Below are 20,795 nucleotides of genomic sequence, written 5' to 3' on the forward strand. Positions count from 1 at the left end.
CCTTTTAAAATCCCACACAAATCCAAGGAAAATTGATGTAATTTTACTTACCTTCATATCAACACAAAGTCACTATTATCTTATTTTCTAAATAAGACTTATGAAAGTTTTTATGGAAAAAAATCATACTCTGGAAGATGACTTTATATTAGTCAAATCTTCCTCACCTTAGACCACATGTCACACCTTTGGTTTTGAGTATATGAAGCATCAGAACTGTCTTTTTTCTGCTCTATTTTATTGTTATGCATCCACCACAAAACACAAAGCTACACAGATACAGAATTTATAGTGAAGGAAAGAATTTTTTCTGCTCCTCAGTGGAACAGAAACAGAAGAATAGAAGCTTTAAGCCATTTCTTTCACAAAAACTTGGTAAGTCAAGGTTGCAGGTTATAACAAATTTACAAATAGGAATACAAATATATTACACTGGTTTGAAAAGAAAAAAAATGCATTATTACCTTATATCCTATAGTTTTACGGTAATACAGAATTTCTTTTTCCAGAAGTTCAAATAATCGTGGTGGGAAAAACTGAAAATCCTGAATATTTGGTTGTTTTGGAGGTCGTGGAGCCTTCAAAAATATACAGATAAATCAACATTATAGAAGCTTAACTTTTCTGCAAGTAAGCTACCATAATTCAGCAACAGTGGCAATCTTTGACTTTGTAAATATACAGGGGTAGAGCAGGGGATGCAGCATGGGAGTAGAGGAACAAAAGAACAACATAAAACCCTTCCATACTTGCCAACTTCTTACCTTTGGGACTTTTGGTTCACTGACACGTAGGGCTTCTCTGAAATAAGCATCCACTGCATAATTGGCTTTGCGTTCTCTTTTTGGAGGCTCAATCCATTCCATCATGCTCAGCTATACACAGAACAGAATAAAAAGCTAGTTAAAGTTTGCTTCCCTAAAGTCACAAGCATAGTGACTAATATGGCACTGCAAAACAGGAATGTATTTTTGCACAGCAAATCTAATGATTGTGCTCAATAATTTGGATACTACAACAGAGCTCAAAAATAAGCTAGAAATTATAGCTGATTATAACAACTATTTAAGTACTTAAAAGATAATACACAAGTAAAGCAGTGCAGTGGCAAGAACAGATTCTTTTACAGTACTCTAAGTATTTCAGACACCTGAGTAGGGTTATGATTCCATCCACCAAAACACAATGGAAGGGCTGAGGACCTGGGCTCTGAATTCTCTAATTTCTTGTGATATGAATAAATCGCTTCTCCTCTAAATCACAATGAAAAACCTCTATAAAGGCTACAACACAGACAAAAAGTCCATTAGCTATCAATTAATCTTAACTAAATCCTTAAAGTTATTTCATACCATGCAGCATTTAACTCACTTCTTGTAATGAAATTATTAATGCCAAGGATTTTATATGTATACGCACACACTGTACTATATAATCTCATCAAACAAATTATTTTTCTAAATGTTTCTTCAAAATCAATAAAAAACCTGAGTTAGAAGGGCATTTTGTAGTTAACAAGTAAGAATTCACATATCTGATTCCATGTAAGACCTTAAGGATATCTTCACTATACATCTCATACAAAACAGACACAGAGGGAATACTGTGGGACTCAGTAATACCTCTTTGTATGGATGATCCTTCTATTATTAGGTAAAATCAATGTACAAACTAAAACCTTGTTGGAGGTTATGCTTCTTTCCTTTTCTTTCTTTTTACTTAGGGAATTTTTTCCCCCTAAGTTGCTAGGAAATATTAACAACTGGATACTTAAGAAAAACAAAGTGGGAAGCTCAGGGGAGGAGGGCATCTGGTTGCACATCTCTTATCTGGGAGTATCTCAGAGAGGCAGAGATATCACAGCAATTGGGCAGGGAGAAGACAGGGCTGGGGTAGCTGCCGGCTCTCTCTCTCTCTCTCGGCTTCGGAGCAGGACAGTCGGAGCTGCTGCTTGGGGAAAGGGAATTTACTGCTAGGCCGGAGCCCAGCTCAGAGCCGCTTCTTCTGCTGTGGCGAGAGCCTCTGCTTGTGAGAGCAGCCACTGAACTGGGACCTTATTGACACCTACTCCACTAAAGGAGAGACCTTTCTCCATCTGCTGGGGTGCCCAGGATCCTGAGCTTGTCTCTTCCTGCCCTGCTGCGAGCCAGGCTGCCACTGTCCTGCCCTCATTGCTTCTTCGGCACTGCTCTGAGTTTTCGCTGCACTGTAGCCCCTGCCTGCCGATACATATTGCGAGCCCAGCTTGCTGCTTCCGAGAGTCCTGCTGGGACACTGGGATCGCCTGCCCCAGGGTTTTGTGAAGCAAAGCCTCTCTCTTCCATCCCTTCCCGTCTCGGCCATGCCGCCATTACCACGCGCTCTCCGAGCTGGCGCCACAGCGCCCCCTGCAGCCGCGCGGGGATGATGGCGCCTGCCCTGCCCACCGGGGGCCACCAGCGCCCCTGCTGGCTGTGACTGGAACTGCACCAAAGGGAAAGTGTGGCCAAGAAGGGTCACTGGGTTTGTGGTTGTGTTTGTTGTTAATAATGTAGTTGTTGTTTGTTTGCTTTTTTATACATACTAGTAAAGAACTGTTTTTCCTATTCTCATATCTTTGCCTGAGAGCCCCTTAATTTCAAATTACAGTAATTTGGAAAGAAGGGGTTTTTACATTTTCCATTCCAAGGGAGGCTCCTGCATTCACACAGAATCATTAGGTTAGAAGAGACCTTCAACATCATCAAGTCTAACCGTGCCCTAACACTTCTACTAATCAATGGCACTGATCATCTACTAATCAATGCCATATCCAGTCTTTTTTTAAACACATCTAGAGATGATGACTCCACCACCTCCTCAGTGGCAGACAATTCCAGTACTTGATCACTCTTTCCATAAAAACCTTTTTCCTAATATCCAATCTATATTTGCCTTGGCACAGCTTAAGACTGTGTCCTCTCATTCAGTCAGTTACTGCTTCAAGAAAGAGACCAACCCCCACCTGACTACAGCCACCTTTCAGGAAGTTGTAGAGAGTGATGAAGTCACCCCTGAGTCTCCTCCAGGCTAAACAAACCCAGGTCCCTCAGTCGTTCCTTAGCAAACACCTGTCTTTCAAACTAAGACAAACCTTCACTGCAAAAACAGACTCCAGTCCAAGATCCACATAAAAAAATCACTATCAGGCCTATTTTTTCCCCTCAGTTATGTGACAGCAAAATGATTCTGATTGCAGCAGTAGCATGCAACACAGTGCTGCAGATTTTGCTCCAGAAGGGATAACATCTGAGCAATATGGGATTTTATCATGATAAAAACAGTGGAGCTGAAGATTGTTTAACAAAAATTCAGAACATTAATGCTCGGGCAGAGCCACGTGAGTTTTTCAATAGTTCTTTACTTCTCTAGAACCTAGAAACCTTCACTCATAACATTTATAGTGTGGCTTTTGTGCTTGCACCTCTAAACTGAAGTCTTAAATGCTATGAAAAATTACCTTTTGCTTTTCTCTGTAATCTTCACCTTCAAAGTTGTATAAGCTCATCTCTGTGTCCATAGTGAAATTTCGTAGGGAGCTCTCTCCCATTTTCTGCAATCGTTCATTCATTTCAGCTGTCTAAAAAGAGGAAGGTATTTTTAGACTCACTCAAGCTATTTTATCTTTTCTGAAATAACAGCTTTCATCATTTCATCATTACTACAACATTCTCAACACCTTTTTCCGATTTTAACTTTTACTTACGTTTTCTTCTAAAGAGAAAACCTTTTCATTTTAGAGCATTTCAAGACTCTCCATTAAACTAAATTTATTATGCTGGGATGTAGTCCCACAACTGTAGAAATTAACTTAAAAATTTGAATTAAATTTATGCCCATCTCCTTGGAGCTGAAATGGCAGTTCATCTTTTCATAGAGGTATCTATTACCTAATGAAGTTCCATAAAGACTTTGTATCTATCAGAATTGTCAGCATTCAATTTTCATTTTTCTAAAAGATCACAAAATAAGCAGCGCTTAAGATATGATGCACACAGCATGAACCTTGAAAATAATTACAAACACTAATTCTACTTTTTCAAAACTTTCATAATATTTAAAATCTTCACAAATAGTAGAGTAATAATAGATGTACATAATCAGATCTCATTCCATTTTGTGCATATGTATTTTGAAACCATATTAAACAGTTCTCTTACCTTTTTTTCACCTCTTTCTAAAATTGTGGTTATATCTTCTTCTGTTAGCTCACTATCTTTGGAAGCAAACACATGTGTGGCTCCGTGCCGGATCATCTGCAGCATTTCATCCTTTGCCAGTTTGTTGGACTGTTGGTCTATAAGCCTTCCTACAATCACAAGGAATGTGTTGGAAGTTATAACATGGGAGTTCTAGTAGGACAATGCAAGCAGTGGATTTTTTTCTGACAGAACAAGAAAGGAAAAACAGAACAACCATACAGAAAAATACACTTCACTTGAGATGAGAATAAATGGAAGTCAGGAACTCAGGGGAAAATTAAAAAAACAAGTTTGACTCAAACCATAACAAAAAAAGTTTCAAATTCACATAATCTGAATTTTATATTTAAGATCTTATTCTTACAAAGTTAGCTGAACTTTTAAGATCACAATCTTATCTCAAGAGGAAAAACTACAAAGTATTCTATAATAACCACTAAGAAGTGCTTGATATTTTCAACATTCACATCACTGATTTCAGCCCATTTTTCTAATTATTTTTCCCAAAATTTGAATTTCTGTCCCAAAATTTCACTTACCCATCTCTTCTCATGCTATCAAAATTTTGACCATCATCCTTTCAGTAGCCCACCCTTTAGTAAATACAACCAGCCCTAAGACTTAGCTTGAGTACCTTAGTTTTGATAAACTATTTCTCCAAGTGCTTCTAAACAAAAATAGACAAAGGTGTTTTATTGTTCAGTTACCTCTTACGTGGTAAGAAGCATATGTATATAACTATTTCAACTGCCACAGAACATACCTGATTTTCTTTTTTTTTTTTTAACATATCACAAAACTAAGAAACATCTATTCAGCTGTAGCTTACTCTCTTAATTTAGATTCACTGTAAGTCTATGTCTACATTAATCAGGAAAACAATTTAAAAATAATTCAGCTGAACAAGTCAATATCTTGAACGTTAGGTTGATTGAGTACACTGCTATTATACACAAGGCCTGCTTTCTCTTAACACTGCACATTTGTACAGTTATTTAACCATATTTAAGGGACTGAACAATTCTGTTGCAGACAAACATATATAGCAGTTGATACCTTGTTGTATAACTATAGAGTCCAGTCTCAGTTTTATTTCAGCTCTTTCTACAATCCTCTCTTCAACAGTATTATCAGTGATAAGTCGAAACACCCGTACTGGTTTCTTTTGACCAATACGATGCGCACGATCCTAACAAACATAAATCAGTGAGTGTTCAGCAACAAGAACTCACAAGCAATAGACAGTTAGCTTGCAGATATAGCAGCCTCAAACTAGCATTGTACTTCTTGGTCCCTTGCCTATTCAAGAGCACAGATCACTATAAAACCAGTATTCTAATATTTACTTATACACAGCTGTTACACTTTTGAGTCATTCCATAGCAGTAAATGCATCTCCCTCGCTGTAAATGAAGATAACTGAATGTCTGCCCAGACTGCAGCTGGGAAGTGGACATACAACAGTACATACATGCATTCACTTGCATTGCCCTCAAATGAATTCTCTCACTTGACACAGGTATTGATATTCTGCATCCCTGGCTTAAGCACATTAATTCCATGTGCAGAGTTTCTGCAGTCACAGCTCAAATACTGTCCTTGCCCCAAGCCAGCAAACGAGGTTTATAACTGATACACTATACTCATTTGTAACAAAACTTGTGCTTATCCTCTCTGGAAAACATGTCCTTTTAAATAAAAAAAAGGTTTAACAACTGTCCTTCAAGCTGTGGGTACCAGAATTTTCTGACTGTCTTTAAACACAAGTTGTTAAATCTTTTACTTTCCTGCATAATATTAATTTCTTCCTGAAAACCCTACTAAGTTCACAAATCACACTTACAGTCTCCAGGAAGTTGGTCAACTATTGGCAGCCAACATGCATATCTAAAGGATGAGCTATTCATATTAAATATTTGATGTGCTGAAGTGCATTAAAAGAAAATAAAAAATTACAAACCACTAAACAAATGCCAATCCTCCTAATCATGCAAGAAGGATCACAAGTTTTATTCCACATGAAACAAATGACAGATTAGTAATTTGTGTGGTTTTTTACATTCAGCACTCAGAAAGAGAACATTTTGGTATGTTTAACCGAAAGGAAACTTTCTCCCACCCCTGGCATCACCACCAAATGCCTTTATGCTTATGTAGAAACAAAAAGTAAAAGCATAAACTTCCCAAATGAGAGAAGCATAAGACTGCATGCTTTTAATTATCTGTTATTATTTTGGAAACAGTCCTCTATTATTCATTTACTGTTCTCTTCTGATAATACAGAATTAAGAATGTACTTCTATTAACAGTATTAATACAGTATTTTGATAAAAGTATTCTCTCATTATGAAAATAATTAAGGCAAATATTTACAGACAAAAATCTACAATTTGTTCCTCAATTCTGTTCATGCCCTTTTATTCAATTCCTTTGTTTCTTGGTATTGCCTTTTATATACAAAAAGTGAAGCAAAATAACAAAAATACAAGTTCCAAAAACAGTTATACAAAATAGAACACTGACAACTTAAATAAACAAATATGTATTACGGAGTTAACTCACCATGGCTTGCAGATCTACTTGAGGGTTCCAATCTGAATCATAGAGAATAACCACATCAGCAGTTGCCAAATTAATTCCAAGACCTCCAGCTCTGGTACTCAGCATGAAAATGAATTTACTGCTGTTGGGAGCATTAAATGTGTCAATTGCTTCCTGAAAGAAAAAAAAAAAGGTGCCACTAAAGTATCAGATCTTTCAAAGAAGTTTCCAGTATGTTGGTGATTTTCCAATTAAATTTCTTTACATTTCTTTAAAATTTACACAATTTTTATATAAAAAATAATTTTATCAAAGTTAGAAACTGTATATTTGGACAGGTGATAAAATCCGTACTGATTCCACAATATCCTGTATTTTTCATTTAGCTGAGGATCAAATACAACATGCTGTGGACTTTGGTTAGGAGAAACATACCCTTAGCAGCCTTGTAGCATGTCTGCTTTCCTTTAAACAATGATCTGGCTACATATGTATATGTAAATAACTTACTAACTGAAACCAAAGGCTTTTCTCATTTGCATATATCTTTCCCACCTCTCTTTCCTCGTGTGGTGTCTGCCCATCAAGTCTGCAGTACTCATAACCACGCCACATGCAATAGTCTTCCAAAATATCCAGCAAGCGAGTCATCTGACTGAACAGCAGAACTCTCGAACCTGACAGAATACAGGTTTTGACATTCATTTTATGTTTTCACATTGATCTTACCACAGAGCTATTACTGAGAATTCATGTGAAATACTCTGTACTATGTCTAACTTAAATAAGTCTTTCTTCTGAAGTTACTTTTCTGGTAGTGATTTAATCACTCAAGAATATTGTTTGATAAATTATGCAGGAGAAACAGACAACCAAAGAAACAGAACACTTCAAGCCATTGTAAGGAAATCTGGTGCCGATTGATGTGCATAGATGAAGTAACCCTATCATCAGAAATTTACTTACAAAAAGGAGAAGGGAGGCTCTACCTTTCCTTTCCTTCTGCTTCTCCATATTTTTAGTTTAACTCCTCATTCCCATAAGACTTCTTTCCCTTCATGTGTTAAGATCTACAGAAAATTAATTTTCAACAAAAACCTTACAGAAAGTGATGAATACATTTGCTGTTGGAAAGACTAAACCTGTACTATTTTTGAAAAATACTTTAACTTCCAAGGAGCATTCAGATCACTTCTGTCCATAAACAGTACTCACCCTGCTCTCTGAGTTTTGCCAGCAGTTTATCCAAAACTAACATTTTACCACTGTTGGTGATGAGATGAGTGTCAGTGGTGTAAGGAGGGCCTGGCTCAGCACCATCAAACAGGTAAGGATGGTTACAGCACTTCCGCAGCTGCATCAGAATATTCAGCAGACGCATCTTATCCATTTTGCCAGCTGAATTCAGGATATCAATATCTTTCATCAGGATCCTGGTATACCTGAAGTTTTAAGGGCAGTTTTCAACAACTTTCTGGTTTTTATTTGAATGAATGAATGAATGAATGAATGAATGAATGAATGAATGAATGAATGAATGAATGAATCCCTGCAATATCCCAATTCTTATTTCTGGATGTGGGGATTGGCTTTGTTTATATAATAATGAGCTATATTACTATGAAACTTGACAAAAACATCTGACTGATAATAAGGACTTCTAAATTCATACCTAAATATGAAAGGGAATCTCTCCGCAAGTGACAATCATCTGTCATTCACTGGATTATTTTACACTTTCATTTTAGTAGTACAAAGTGGATTAAAAATATCACTTATTTGACAGAAACAGCTACTCTGACCTGGCTCCTTGTCTCATGGCTCTTCTGGGTATGTAGTTCCTCAAGGTTTTATTCTAATTTCAGGTAAGACTTTTTGGTGCATACATATTTGGATCAAAGGAGGAAGCTTAGGAGGCATTTGTTCTTTCAAATAAATTTAAGGAAGGAAAAAAGTTTCTGCTTTCTTCATCCCGGCTCTTTTCATTACCCTTCCTGAGCTCCCTGAAACTTGTGTATTTTTTACAAAAGTCCTAAGACAGCTATAATTAAGTTTCTATATCTGACGTTCTCAACATGCAACTATAAGGGAAAAAAGTATCAGTGTGAAGAGCTGTAGCATCTATCAAAATAGAATCTTACTTTGATGTAAATAACTCACCATTCTCTCTGCATTTTGCTGAGTCCAAGATAAATTTTTACTTCCTTCTTTGGAGGCAAACTCTTTTCCACTTCACCTTTTATGCGACGTAAGAGAAATGGCTTCAAAACCTACACAAATTAAGATGTTTTACACAGATAAATGTATAAAATTGACTGCCACAAATACAAAACTAACAGATTCAATTATCTGATACTTATTCAGAACTAATCGGTATCTATTGCTGTCTCAGTGACTCCATGAAAATAATTCTGCTAAATTCCGCAAAACGAAGTCGTCCAGCAATGACTAAACTCACACATAAATATGTGTATCCCTATATAAGGATTGCCATAATCATCTCAGTTTTTATCTTAAGAAGGGGCCAAATCCCTAAGTTTATAAAATCTAATCCTCTTTAACATAAGCCCTGTTTCATTTCCACTAGCAGAGACAAAACACACCAATATTTCAAGTATAATCAATGCACGTTACAGTTTCTCTGACCTCTTTTGCTACTGCAAAAAAGTCTTATCGCATGCACAGTAAAACAAAGGTAAAGGCATGCCTATATTCAAACTAGCATGGCGTGTATCAGTGTACTATTCACAGTAATAAATGGTTTCAAAAAGATCTCGAAGTTCTTAATTTTTACATTTTATGTTCAGATTTTATCTGCTTCAAATAGTAACACACAAAAAGTAGTACCTATGATACTATTCACGAACACTGTGCTAGGCATTCCTGTAACTAAATACCTTCATAAACACCCCTTTGAGATGAAGGGAAAAATAATCTGTTTTTCTTTACAGCATGCATGCTAATGATGACATGTGATTATAGCTTTAATTACTTACAGCATGAAGTCTTTCTACAAGTTTCTGATCACCAAGACAATTTTTAGTGTCAAACCATGAGTCAAAATCCTGTGGTGAGAAACAACACAATTGGTATTAACAGTTTATCACCTGTACTTTTAACAGACACATATTACTCTCTTTCATTTCAGCTGAGAGGCATAAATCTTGAGACAAATGACTTCTGTGAAAGAAAAATCAGTCTGCCATTCTGTGCCATCTCTCCACTATGTTGTAACATTCGAGTCAACTGCATCACCCTGAAGACAAAATACTATTATACTCTTTATTAATATTAAACAACTTTTCATGCTCATCACTGCAGTGTCCAAGTGCTTCCCCTCAGTGCTTATGTGATGATGGGGCAAGAAATTTTAAAAAAAACAATTTGAATCCTGGAGAAAATTAGATGGACAGCAGAGAAAAAATAACATAAGCAAGTAATACAAGCACAAAGAAACATTAACAGTAAAAGAGAAGAAAGATTACTCAAGTTCTAAATTAAAAAAAAAAAAAGGCTTCTGCCTATTTGGATGCTTCATATTCTTGATATTTCATTACTTTTTCAAATTTTGCATAATTCTTGAACTATTTAAAATATTACATTTGCTATTAATGGTCTGAGGCCTCATCCACACCAGCAGAATGCACAGTTTTAACTAGGTACAGTAAAAGAAATAGTCTACAGTAAGCCACAGAGCTTTCCCTGAACCTGGGTCATGCACAACGTACATCTCCTACTAGACTGGTCATTATTCTCCTCTATTGACAGCAGCCTAGGATCAAAATAACAACACTGTACTTCCAACCATCAACTTACATCTGCAGAATTGAAGACATCAGGTAAAAGGAAATTGAGTAATGCCCACAGCTCATGGAGGTTATTCTGCAAAGGAGTTCCTGTAAGCAGCAATCGATTTGTTGTCTTGAACTCACGTACAATCTCTGACAGCTGGAAACACAACAGAGTTATCAACACCATCTACACTAAAGCACAGTGAATCAGTTTTTGAAACCTAAAACAATGTCAGTTAAACTTAGACACAGTGAACTACCTATGAAATTCATATTAACCACCCAAGAGCTTATCACTTCTATTTCAAAAAAACACCACACCTAACACTTAAAATCTGCTCAAATCAAATGCATATTTTTGTATCAAACTAACTTCAAAGTATCAAACAATTTCAAATTTACCTTAGACTTCTCATTCTTTATTCTGTGGGCTTCATCGATTACCAGGTACCTCCAGTTAAATTTCTTGAAGACTGATTTCTCTTTAATTACCATTTCATATGATGTAACACAAACATCCCATTCACCAGGCATCATAACATCACGGATAAATGCAGCCTAAAGCAAAAGAACTGGATTAATAAACATTTATAAATATGAACAATTTTTATGGTGTTCAGGGAAAGTTCCACCACCCTAACTGATGCACTAAACTAGTACACAAAAGACTGTGAAACATCTTCTCAGTAACTGAAAGTTACTATAACAAAAGCTTTTAATCCTTTGTACTTTAAGCACAGAGAAGGCTGGAGTTAAGCAAAACACAAATTACTTCCTACTTAAAACTAACTATTTGTTCTTCAGCAGCATTTCTCTGTAATTCAAATAGAGTACCTACAATCAAAAGGGGAAAAACTTTCTAAATTAACTTGTCCAAAGATATAATCCACAAAAGTGTGTCAAAAGAACTCACATAGCCCACTCTCAACTAACTTCTCTCTTCCCCAAATACCTCCCTCCTCTGTCCCATCTTTGTTTTGCAAGGCCCACTTCAAGGCATATAAATCATTTCACATGAAAGAATATAGGAAAGCCATGCAGACAGGTCTCCCCTAGTCAACCTGACGCCATTCCCTCTTGTTCTACCACTTAAAAAAACAAGTTCCCTCAGCTGCTCCTCCTAAGCTCTGTTCCCTTCTCTGAACACACTCCAGCACCCCAATGTCACCAGTGCCCAGTGCAGGGGGACAGTCATCGTCCTGCTCCTGCTGGGCAAGGATGCCACTGGCCATCCTGGCCATATTGCCAGCTCGTATTCCCTTTCTACCCTCAAGCAATAACAGGCAGCCATGCAATCCATACGAGCAACCACAGAATTTGCAGAAACATCCAGCTCGTTCATCACCTTCAGTTAGAAAAACATTCCATATCTATTTTAAAGCCTTCACAATGAAAGATTAAAAGCTCTACAACAGAATCCTAGTTACAAGGCCAGGCAGGCTTATGAAATACAAGAGTGGGAAAAGTCACCCAAAAAAAGGCGAAGAAAGAGGTAAAAAAGTGAGTGCAATAAAGAAAAATCAGTACACACTGTCACATTACAAATATGGAAGATAAAAAATAAGTGCAAAAATCAAAGAGAAAGACAACAGAAAAACAGACAACTCAAAGAGCTGTACTTTGATCCCAGTCTATTATTTTATCTACTAATTTTCAATTTTTCCTCAGAATCACAAGCACAAGATATTGCATTTTCAACATTAATATAGTTAAAGATTACTAAAATATACTGTAATTAAGGAAATAGCTTGGAGAGAATTCCATGTACCCAACTGACATTTTTTGCCAAATACTGCATTTCAGAAATGTACAACACTTACTCTGGCATCTTTATCTCCAATAAGGCAAACAGCACGTAAAGATGGAACCCAGCGCTTAAATTCATTCATCCAGTTATGCAAAGTTGATTTTGGAACCAGGACCATGTGTGGCCCAGGAATGTTTCGGTAATGCTTCAGATAGCCTAATAAAGCTATTGTTTGCAGAGTCTTACCGAGCCCCTGCATTAACAAAGGGGGGAGAGAGGGAAGAAACTTGCTAAAGTGAAATACCATAAAGAAATACAGAAATACTTTCAAATCATTCTCTTACTATATAATTCTGACATTTGTTTAAAGCAAACTACACAAAAGATGTTTGCAATAGAATTTCTTTCATTACAATTTCAGATTTGAAAACCAGACTGCTGTAGAATGAAGCATACTACTGAACATACATGAAATACTCTAAGCACTTCAATGTTGTATTTTGCTCAATAATTACCACAAAAAATACAAAAGATTACTGCTTACCATTTCATCTGCCAGAATACCATTAACTCCATTTTCATACAATGAGATCATCCAGTTCAAACCTCTAACCTGATAATCTCTTAGTGTTCCTCCTTTCACATCTGTAAATATAAAATTCCTCTAAGTAGAAATTTTAATTGTGATATGGTCAGATCTTAATTACATCAAACCAGAGAACTGTTAACACCACACTTACATGAAGGAGACTCCTCAAACCGAATACACACATTGGACATTTTCCGACTCTCAGACAAGAGCTCTTCATCCTCCTCCTGCTCTGTGCGCCTGTGGCGATACCTAAAGAAAGGACCCAACACTGATGTGTGAGCAAAATCACTTCAAAACATTGCAACAAACTCCAAAGACAAATTACAACAGAAGCAATCATTGACCCACAGTGTGAATGTTCTGGTATCCTGACCAAACTCTCATCCTGTTAATACATTATTCCAGCTTTAATTGCGAAGGCTGACATGAAGCCCTCTCTTTAACAGCCACAACTATAATCTGACAATATTGTGAGTTCTCTGAGGCACTTTTTAATGAGCAACACATAAATGCGTGACACATCAGTGGTGGCCTTAGACTCAATTACTTGGTAATTACAAAGTTCAGAAAAATCAAAAAATCAAATTTTTAAAAAATTAAAATTTCTAAAATAGAATGTCATTCTGCCAACATTAAAAAAAAGTTGGGTTTTTTTAATCTGTTTTTTATTTCAAGACCGCTCAGAGGCATCACAGGTAGGCTCTACTGCAATTCTAACACAGACACACTGGTGGAGAGAGTCATTTGGTGCCAAGGACCCAATATCCTCACTATAAGGACACTGCCTCGTCATAACCCGGTCTTGCCCCACCCTGGTCCCACTGATTGGTCCACTACCAGCTGGGTCACATCAGGTGAACTTCAGCAGTGCCCCCTTCAGCATTATGCAAAAGAAATTCAATTTGTGTGCTCCAAAGTCACTCCACAATACAGACCAAAGCCTTTTCCATGGCAAGAATCAGGCAACTTGCTTTAAAAGTGCATTTCTGATCCAAGGTCACACTTAAGTTGATGTAGCAGATGCTTTCAAACCAACCAGCTTTTAAAGAAATTGATACACCACCAATAGGAAATTGTCTGAATTTACTGAAAGTACAATTTCTATGTACAATCTCTAAAAAGATTATGTTAAAACGTCTGAGTTGTTTGAATATGTAAGAAATCAGAAATAAAAATAAAACATACTCCCCAGCTGAAATCAAACTCTGTTTTTCATCTTTCTTCATCCGTGGCCGTCCCAGCTTGACTTTCAGTGGAGACGTTGGTGATTTTTGTGCTGCAGGTTGAATAAAATGTGCAAAAAGTTCCGTCTGCTTCAGGAGGAATTCAAACCTTTTTGCTCGATCTGCTTTCTAGTTTCCAAAGCAGAGAAGAGAATAAAATAAAAAATAAAAAAAAGAAAAATAGATAACTTGTCTTTATAAAAACGTATTTCTGTTAAGAAACAGAATTCAGACACTCATGAGAACAACTTATATGAGGAAAGATTGACAAGACCATCTGTTAGACAACTCAGAGGGCTACAAGCATTGTGAAACAGAGATGGAGCTGCTTCATGGCACACTAGCAGTGGTGAAGGGACGCTTTAATCTTTGTCTACAAAAGAGAAAGACAAAAATAAAGTTATGACTTACAGTAAGGGATGAAATCCTAACCTCGCTCATTAGTGGCAGAACTTTTATCAGCTTCAAGACTATGAGGATTTGAGCAAAGACAACTTTTAGAACTATTTCTGAAGTAATAGTTCTGTAGTATTTCTGCTTTCACTCAAATTTGTGAATTTTCCTGTCAGATTTCAAATTTCAAGCATTTCACTTTTGCCATCTCAATGGGGCACATGCACTTCACTATGTCACACAGCAAAACATGGCCTTCCTTATATTAAGAAGATAATATGTTACAACCTTTTTAAGAAAAATATTTTAAAAATCGAAATTCTATCTGAGACAATGCAATTGTTACCCGTTTCTCTATGAGAAATCTAAGCATCACATAACACTGCACCATATAAGGCAATTTCCATGTGATCTCATTTACACATCATGATATAAACGACAGAAGTGAAACTGTAGCTCTGCATTGCAACCTTTCCAAGAAATACTCGACCCACAGACCACCTGCCTTTCTGCAGGTCATTTGCAATAAGCAAGTCTCCCACAACAGTAGAACCGCCAACCAAAGGGCAGCAAGAACAATCCTGACGTGCAATGCACGATCTCCGCCACACGAGAGCACTGCGCTTCTTTAACAGCATCCCACTTACCAGCAAAGGAACATCTTTACTAAGATCTCCTCGGAAAAAAAAATTACTGCTTTTTCCCCCCTTGCATTATTATTGGACCATTTCTGTAAATAACTTGACAACTGAATAAAATGCAAATATCAAGTAAAAACTTTATGAAACAGAAATTCTAGAAGGAGGAAGTAGAGACATTGATGTTTATGATCACTGGAATAAAACCAATTCAGAGGATTCATAGTTAACAAATAATATATGACCATTTTGGCAAAATAACCATTCTTGGTTAGGACCTATATTGAACGTAATACAATACAATATAATTTTCTGCCTGCAATATTATTGGCTTAGTATAAGCAATATGTTTTGATAAAATTGTAAAGGTCTAGCTCACAACTGCACGATTGATAAAAGGTGGATTTTTTGATATCTAATCCCTTTGTCTCTTAGGACAACTAAACTAAAACTGTAATTTAGGAAAGCTGTAAAGTCATGTATTACTGTAAAACAAGTTTAACTGTTTACTCAATTCATTCTTGAAGAAGAGATTCACTGTGGCTCTTCTCTTTGGCTAGAAATTAGGTATTCATACATGCAGGTATCAGTTTTTCTATATCTAACAGTTGTATTCTTCCCTGCCCTCTGTGATATCCAGTCCTTTCAGACTCTATTGCAATTATCAGGCATACATTTAACTTTAAAGCTTTTAAAAACAATGCAGGATAGAGGTACCACCTTAAACCAAGAACTTACTACAAATGTCATTCAAGGAGTCTTATAAGGTCTTCCTGGTTTTTGCCTCTTTGTAACACAGAAGTTACTGTCACATCTCCTCTCCAGCACTACAAGCTCCCAACACTGGTGTCGTGATCCCCTTTTGCATTGTTATGGCACACATATTATACGGCACTTAAATATTGAAAACCTTTATGTTTTCATATGAGAGAACTGGCACTTTCAGTATTTCAGTTAAGTAAGAAGTTGCTTAAGGGTGCCTCTGACACGATTCAAGGAGTCATCAAATAAAACTGGCAGAGACAGATTCAAAACAAAATGGGGAGAGTTCTAAATACAAAATGTCATTGAATACTAACTCCTCACGACAGATGGGTGTGGATAACTTAAAAAAGAAACCACAAAACTAAAAATCCACTGACAACTACTGGCTATAAAAAACACAGGCTACAACTCCAAAAATCATGCAGACAAAAACACTTGGAAGAATGGGATAGTATTTAACAGAACGACCACTATCCGACCTGTTAGTCACTGTGAGAAACACAACTTGGGCCTAGACAGCTAAATGAATCTTGATTTGTTTTTCTTTTCTTATGCATCCAGGCTGCAATAACTCCTTGTAACTATGCTGATCCTGTTCCAACAACCAAGTGTCATAAAAAGCTGCAGTATGTTTTGTCATGAAAGCACTTACCATCTTCTCTTCATATTCTGGGTCAACTTCTTTTTCAGGTCTAGCTGCCTTTGGAGGAAGTTTGAGTTGAAATGGGGGATCATTTTTCTGGAATTCAAAAGTTAAACATTTTATAAATACCAGCTTATTTACTTTTTTAGCAAAATGTATCAAACTGAACAAACCTACAAACAGCAAGACAAGCATGCTACTTTAAAAAATAATTATGTCAAAATTAAATGAGTGCATTAATATTATTTCACCCAAAGCAAAACCTCATGACCACGATGAAACTAAAGATCTTCATATTTATCTCCACAAAAAGAAATTACTGAAAGAGCACAAAATTTAATCTTTCACAGAGATCTCACTTTAAATGCATAATTAAGTTTAATATCTTGAAAAAACATTTTTAAAAATTTAAAATTTTTGGTTTCCAAATGTCAGATTCCTAACTGTAAGTTCCTGGCACTTGCATTTTGGTTGGGTTTTGTCTGTTTCCGCTTCTAGATGAATAGTCACAAGTTCAGTTGGAAACACAACTTAACCACACTTAACCATAAACCTAGGAAGATACACAGCCAACCAATTCAACCCATGCAGCAACAACTCCATGGTACACTCTTAGCTAAAGAACCACCTTATTTACTATATATGAAAGAAATCTAAGGAATTGTAACTAAAATGGCAGATTTTGTAGTTTTGTAGATTGATATCTGTCTTCAATTGTGAAGCTCAAAGCAAGTTTTCCACAACTATTTCCACAACTATTTACCATACTGGTAAAATGGTAGATTTTTTTCCCCCCTAATTCAGGAAAATTTTCCAAATTGATCTTTGAAATATGCCAATAAAAAATAAATCTATTTTGAAATGCATTGAATTATAAAAATGTTTTTGAAAAGTTCTGAATAAACTGAAAGGAGCTGCCAGAGTGCATGTCTGCATAAAATGTAACAGTGCAGAGTATTAATCTCCTTTAAGTGTTTTGAGTATTAGATTACTATTAAATACATTAAATTAGAACAATAATTAACCTAAACTATTCAGGGTCCAGTAGCAAAACCAGGCCAAAATGGTACCAAATATTTAAAAATCTGTCAAGCAACATCACATTTAAATTTCAGAACTGAATAAATACACATGCCAGCTTCTAACTTAAGCAAAATCATGAAAATGGGAGGAATATTTTCTGAAGTCAGAGATTACTGTTTCAAGTTCGGCCCAAAGCCATAATTCTCTGCAGAGGTGAACAGTACTAAGTGTATAATGAAACTGCTTGACAGCTTAACAATTTTGTAAGTGCTCCAGCTCACCTTTGCAAGGCCAAATGTTGCAAATAGGTGGCATTAGAAATATTCTATTCACTTAAATGTTCTTCAATCATACAGGAAATCAGCTCATCTCATAAAGCAAAGCTACTCCAACATGCCAAAGAGCAGATCATACAGATGTGTATATTCACACCTCCATTATATTACTAGACAACATACACTCCAAAAAGAGAGACTGACATTGCCAGTATCAGGTCCAGTCCTTCAACTGAAGAGTCAAATTATTCCTTAAAGGAATACAAAACAAACTGAAAACAAATTGACAGTAGGCCATTTCGGGCATCTCCCTCGCTTGCCCTAGAAACAAATTAGATAGATAAGTGTTACTGGAAAAAACCTCTCTATCTCAGGTAAGTATGGTGTTTCTTCAACCAGAATAACTCAATATTATGAGAATCCCTTAAAACTGAAAGTCTTCCAAGTAAATTGCAATGCAATATTATTTTTCTAAGCCCCAAGGCAGATAGCTGCAATGCTAGTTCTGTTGTCACTCAGATTATCCTAGAAAGATAAAACTTATGGTGGCATACAAATCAAATTTATTCTGAAATAAGTATTTCTGAATAACACACTCTGAGTTAAAACAGTAAACGAGCTGACGTATTACTGCAGCCACAGCACAATAAAATCACACCATACACCTTACCCTTCAAAAACACACTGCCCTCCCACGCCCCCCCGTCTTATTGCAGTGTTTCTGTTGAATATTGATGGCTCAACAGTATCAGATATAACAAACAGGAGGTTATCAAAAGCCAGTGAACGAGACAAACAAGACACATGCATCCCCATGCCCCTTCTCTTCCTCACAACAGGGAGAATATGCTGAAGGTTCGCTAAAGTACTGCTCTGTGCTAGTGGTGCCAGGCAGGCAGGGACAAGCATCATACCCAAACTTGCTTCTGCATAACGCTCTGAATTACAAAAATCTATACCTTGACAATTACTAGATTTTGATATGAGGAAGAATACTTCCCCCTAAAAACTGGACCATGTAACTTTATGCAACACAGACACATAAAATACTTCGGGAAGTCAGAGAGTTTTTCCCTAGAAACATTATACAACCTTTCTTCATCACTTAGAAGGCTGACTTGTCAGGAACCAGGACAGCAGAAGTCTCGGTGCAATTCACCACCACAAAAGCACTTTCATTTTTAATTCAGGAAACTCGCCAGCAACAATTTGTCTCTACTCTAGAAACTATTTCCATTATAGATTAAACAGTCCCCTGAAAACCGGTGTCATTTAAACATCTTACAACATCCAGGCAGCACTTTCAAAAGACCCTGAGTAGTCAAAGGATACAAAATCTCTAATAACTACCCTAAACAGAGTCCTAAATTCAGGCTGAGAGATTTCTATGCAGAAAGTTTTAACAGTCACAAAGTGAGGAGGCTCCACGAAGACCTAAACAAACAACTGGGAACAAGAACTGCTTTAGTCGACTTTACTCTTGCAACAGATGCACTAAGAATAATTAGGATTCCTTCTGTGTTTAACTCACATATACAAGGTGGAAATTTCCAAATAGTCAGTAACACAGTTTTGGTAGTACAAAGACTATAAAGTAAAACACTGCGAGAGGAGCAGAGCACAACAGGTTGCATGACTGCGGCTGTTATGCAGGCGCTGTAACTGTACAGTTGACATGCATAAAATTTTGCAGAGTAAGTTGTATACAATAGAGAAATAGCCCTTAAACATTTTCCATTGAGCAGCAAAGTAAAGTTCAGGATTACACTGCACTGTGTCCCATAACTGTATACATAATAAAGCTTCTGGGATAAAACTGGATAAAAAATCTGAATGCACTGTTATCACTAGCTCCGCAATTTTCTTCAGTATCATAAATATATGATGAACGGTCCTCATTCTTACTAAGTTTTTTTTAAGATTAATTCTTCGGGTTAAATCTTGTTCTGTTTCCAAGGATACCTGAATACGTCACTTTCTACATGCCTTGTGTCTTCCTTGCAAAAACTAAGAAGAGGCGGCTGGCAGCCATACGTGTTTTCTCGGGGATGTATGCTGCATCAGGGCACAATTCGAGCTGGGCAGGGGTCGGCCCTGAGCCCTGTCAGTCGCGAATTCTCCAGGCCGTCCCCGCGACACTCCTACCCCGAGCCTTCAGAGCTCCCGACTCCGGGACAGCTTTCTCCAGAGCACGGGAAAGGAAACAAGAAGGCGGGGGGGCTCCGGGAGACGGGCCCTGCAGGAGCACCCAGGTCGTGGGGCTGGCAGGGGGTCCGCACGGGCTCAACGGCACTAGCCGCGTGCCCGGGATGCGGGGCAGGGTGAGGGGCATCGCAGGGCCGCGCAGACGGCGGCCGCTGCCAAGGCGATGCCGAAGGGCAGACACAGGGGCGGGGGTGTATCCGGGCGAGGCCGGCCCGCAGGGCCCTCGCGGGCCGCGGCGGAGGGGCCCGGAGAGCCTCAGGGCCGAGGCGGCGCGGGCCGAGCAGCGGCTACAGGAGGGGGCGACTGGGCCAGGCGTCACCACCCGCAGCATCTCCCCGGAGCGGAGCGGTACCTCCTCAGCGCCGGGCTCCTGCGCGGCGGCCGTGGCGGAGGATGTGGAGGCGCAAGGCTCCTCGCTGGGGCCGGGACCCGGGTCCATGTTGAGCTCGGCGGGTGCTGGAGCCACGGGGGGGCGGGGGCGGCCTCACTGCCCCTCGCGCCGCGCAGGCCCGCCCCTCCGCCCGGCCCGCGCCGCGCGGCTCTCGCGATACCTCCCGGGGCCGGGTTCGCGCCTCCCGCGCCGCCTGAGGCGGACGGGGAGGGATCGGCAAGCGGCTCTCGCTTGGTCAGGGCCAGTGCTGCCGGCGGTCAACGACGCGGGATCGGCGGCTCTGCTGCTCCTTTTCTCCCGAGTGACACCGCAGCTCTCAAGAGAGAACGCGGCCAGGGCCGCTGCATG

General features: G+C 38.2%; 1 protein-coding gene across 1 annotated transcript in view; it reads right to left on the bottom strand.

Moving 5' to 3' along the window:
- Window positions 1-20,579, bottom strand: part of SMARCA1 (SNF2 related chromatin remodeling ATPase 1) — a 32,131-nt gene extending 11,552 nt beyond the window's left edge. Inside the window, exons 1-18 of the mRNA XM_014886533.2 lie at window positions 20,409-20,579; window positions 16,563-16,649; window positions 14,077-14,243; window positions 13,040-13,140; window positions 12,844-12,944; window positions 12,373-12,552; window positions 10,955-11,110; window positions 10,578-10,709; window positions 9,758-9,826; window positions 8,922-9,031; window positions 7,977-8,203; window positions 7,317-7,438; window positions 6,783-6,935; window positions 5,277-5,409; window positions 4,179-4,327; window positions 3,479-3,598; window positions 765-875; window positions 465-578 (exon numbers count right to left, since the gene is read on the bottom strand). Coding sequence (XP_014742019.2) covers window positions 465-578; window positions 765-875; window positions 3,479-3,598; window positions 4,179-4,327; window positions 5,277-5,409; window positions 6,783-6,935; window positions 7,317-7,438; window positions 7,977-8,203; window positions 8,922-9,031; window positions 9,758-9,826; window positions 10,578-10,709; window positions 10,955-11,110; window positions 12,373-12,552; window positions 12,844-12,944; window positions 13,040-13,140; window positions 14,077-14,243; window positions 16,563-16,649; window positions 20,409-20,495 — 2,319 coding nt within the window. The 5' untranslated portion in view covers window positions 20,496-20,579. The remainder of the gene's footprint in view (window positions 1-464; window positions 579-764; window positions 876-3,478; window positions 3,599-4,178; window positions 4,328-5,276; window positions 5,410-6,782; window positions 6,936-7,316; window positions 7,439-7,976; window positions 8,204-8,921; window positions 9,032-9,757; window positions 9,827-10,577; window positions 10,710-10,954; window positions 11,111-12,372; window positions 12,553-12,843; window positions 12,945-13,039; window positions 13,141-14,076; window positions 14,244-16,562; window positions 16,650-20,408) is intronic.
- Between the last annotated feature and the right edge of the window lie 216 nt (window positions 20,580-20,795).

The sequence above is a fragment of the Sturnus vulgaris genome, chromosome 14 (genome assembly GCF_052056855.1).
Source record: "Sturnus vulgaris isolate bStuVul1 chromosome 14, bStuVul1.hap1, whole genome shotgun sequence".
Taxonomy (NCBI): domain Eukaryota; kingdom Metazoa; phylum Chordata; class Aves; order Passeriformes; family Sturnidae; genus Sturnus; species Sturnus vulgaris.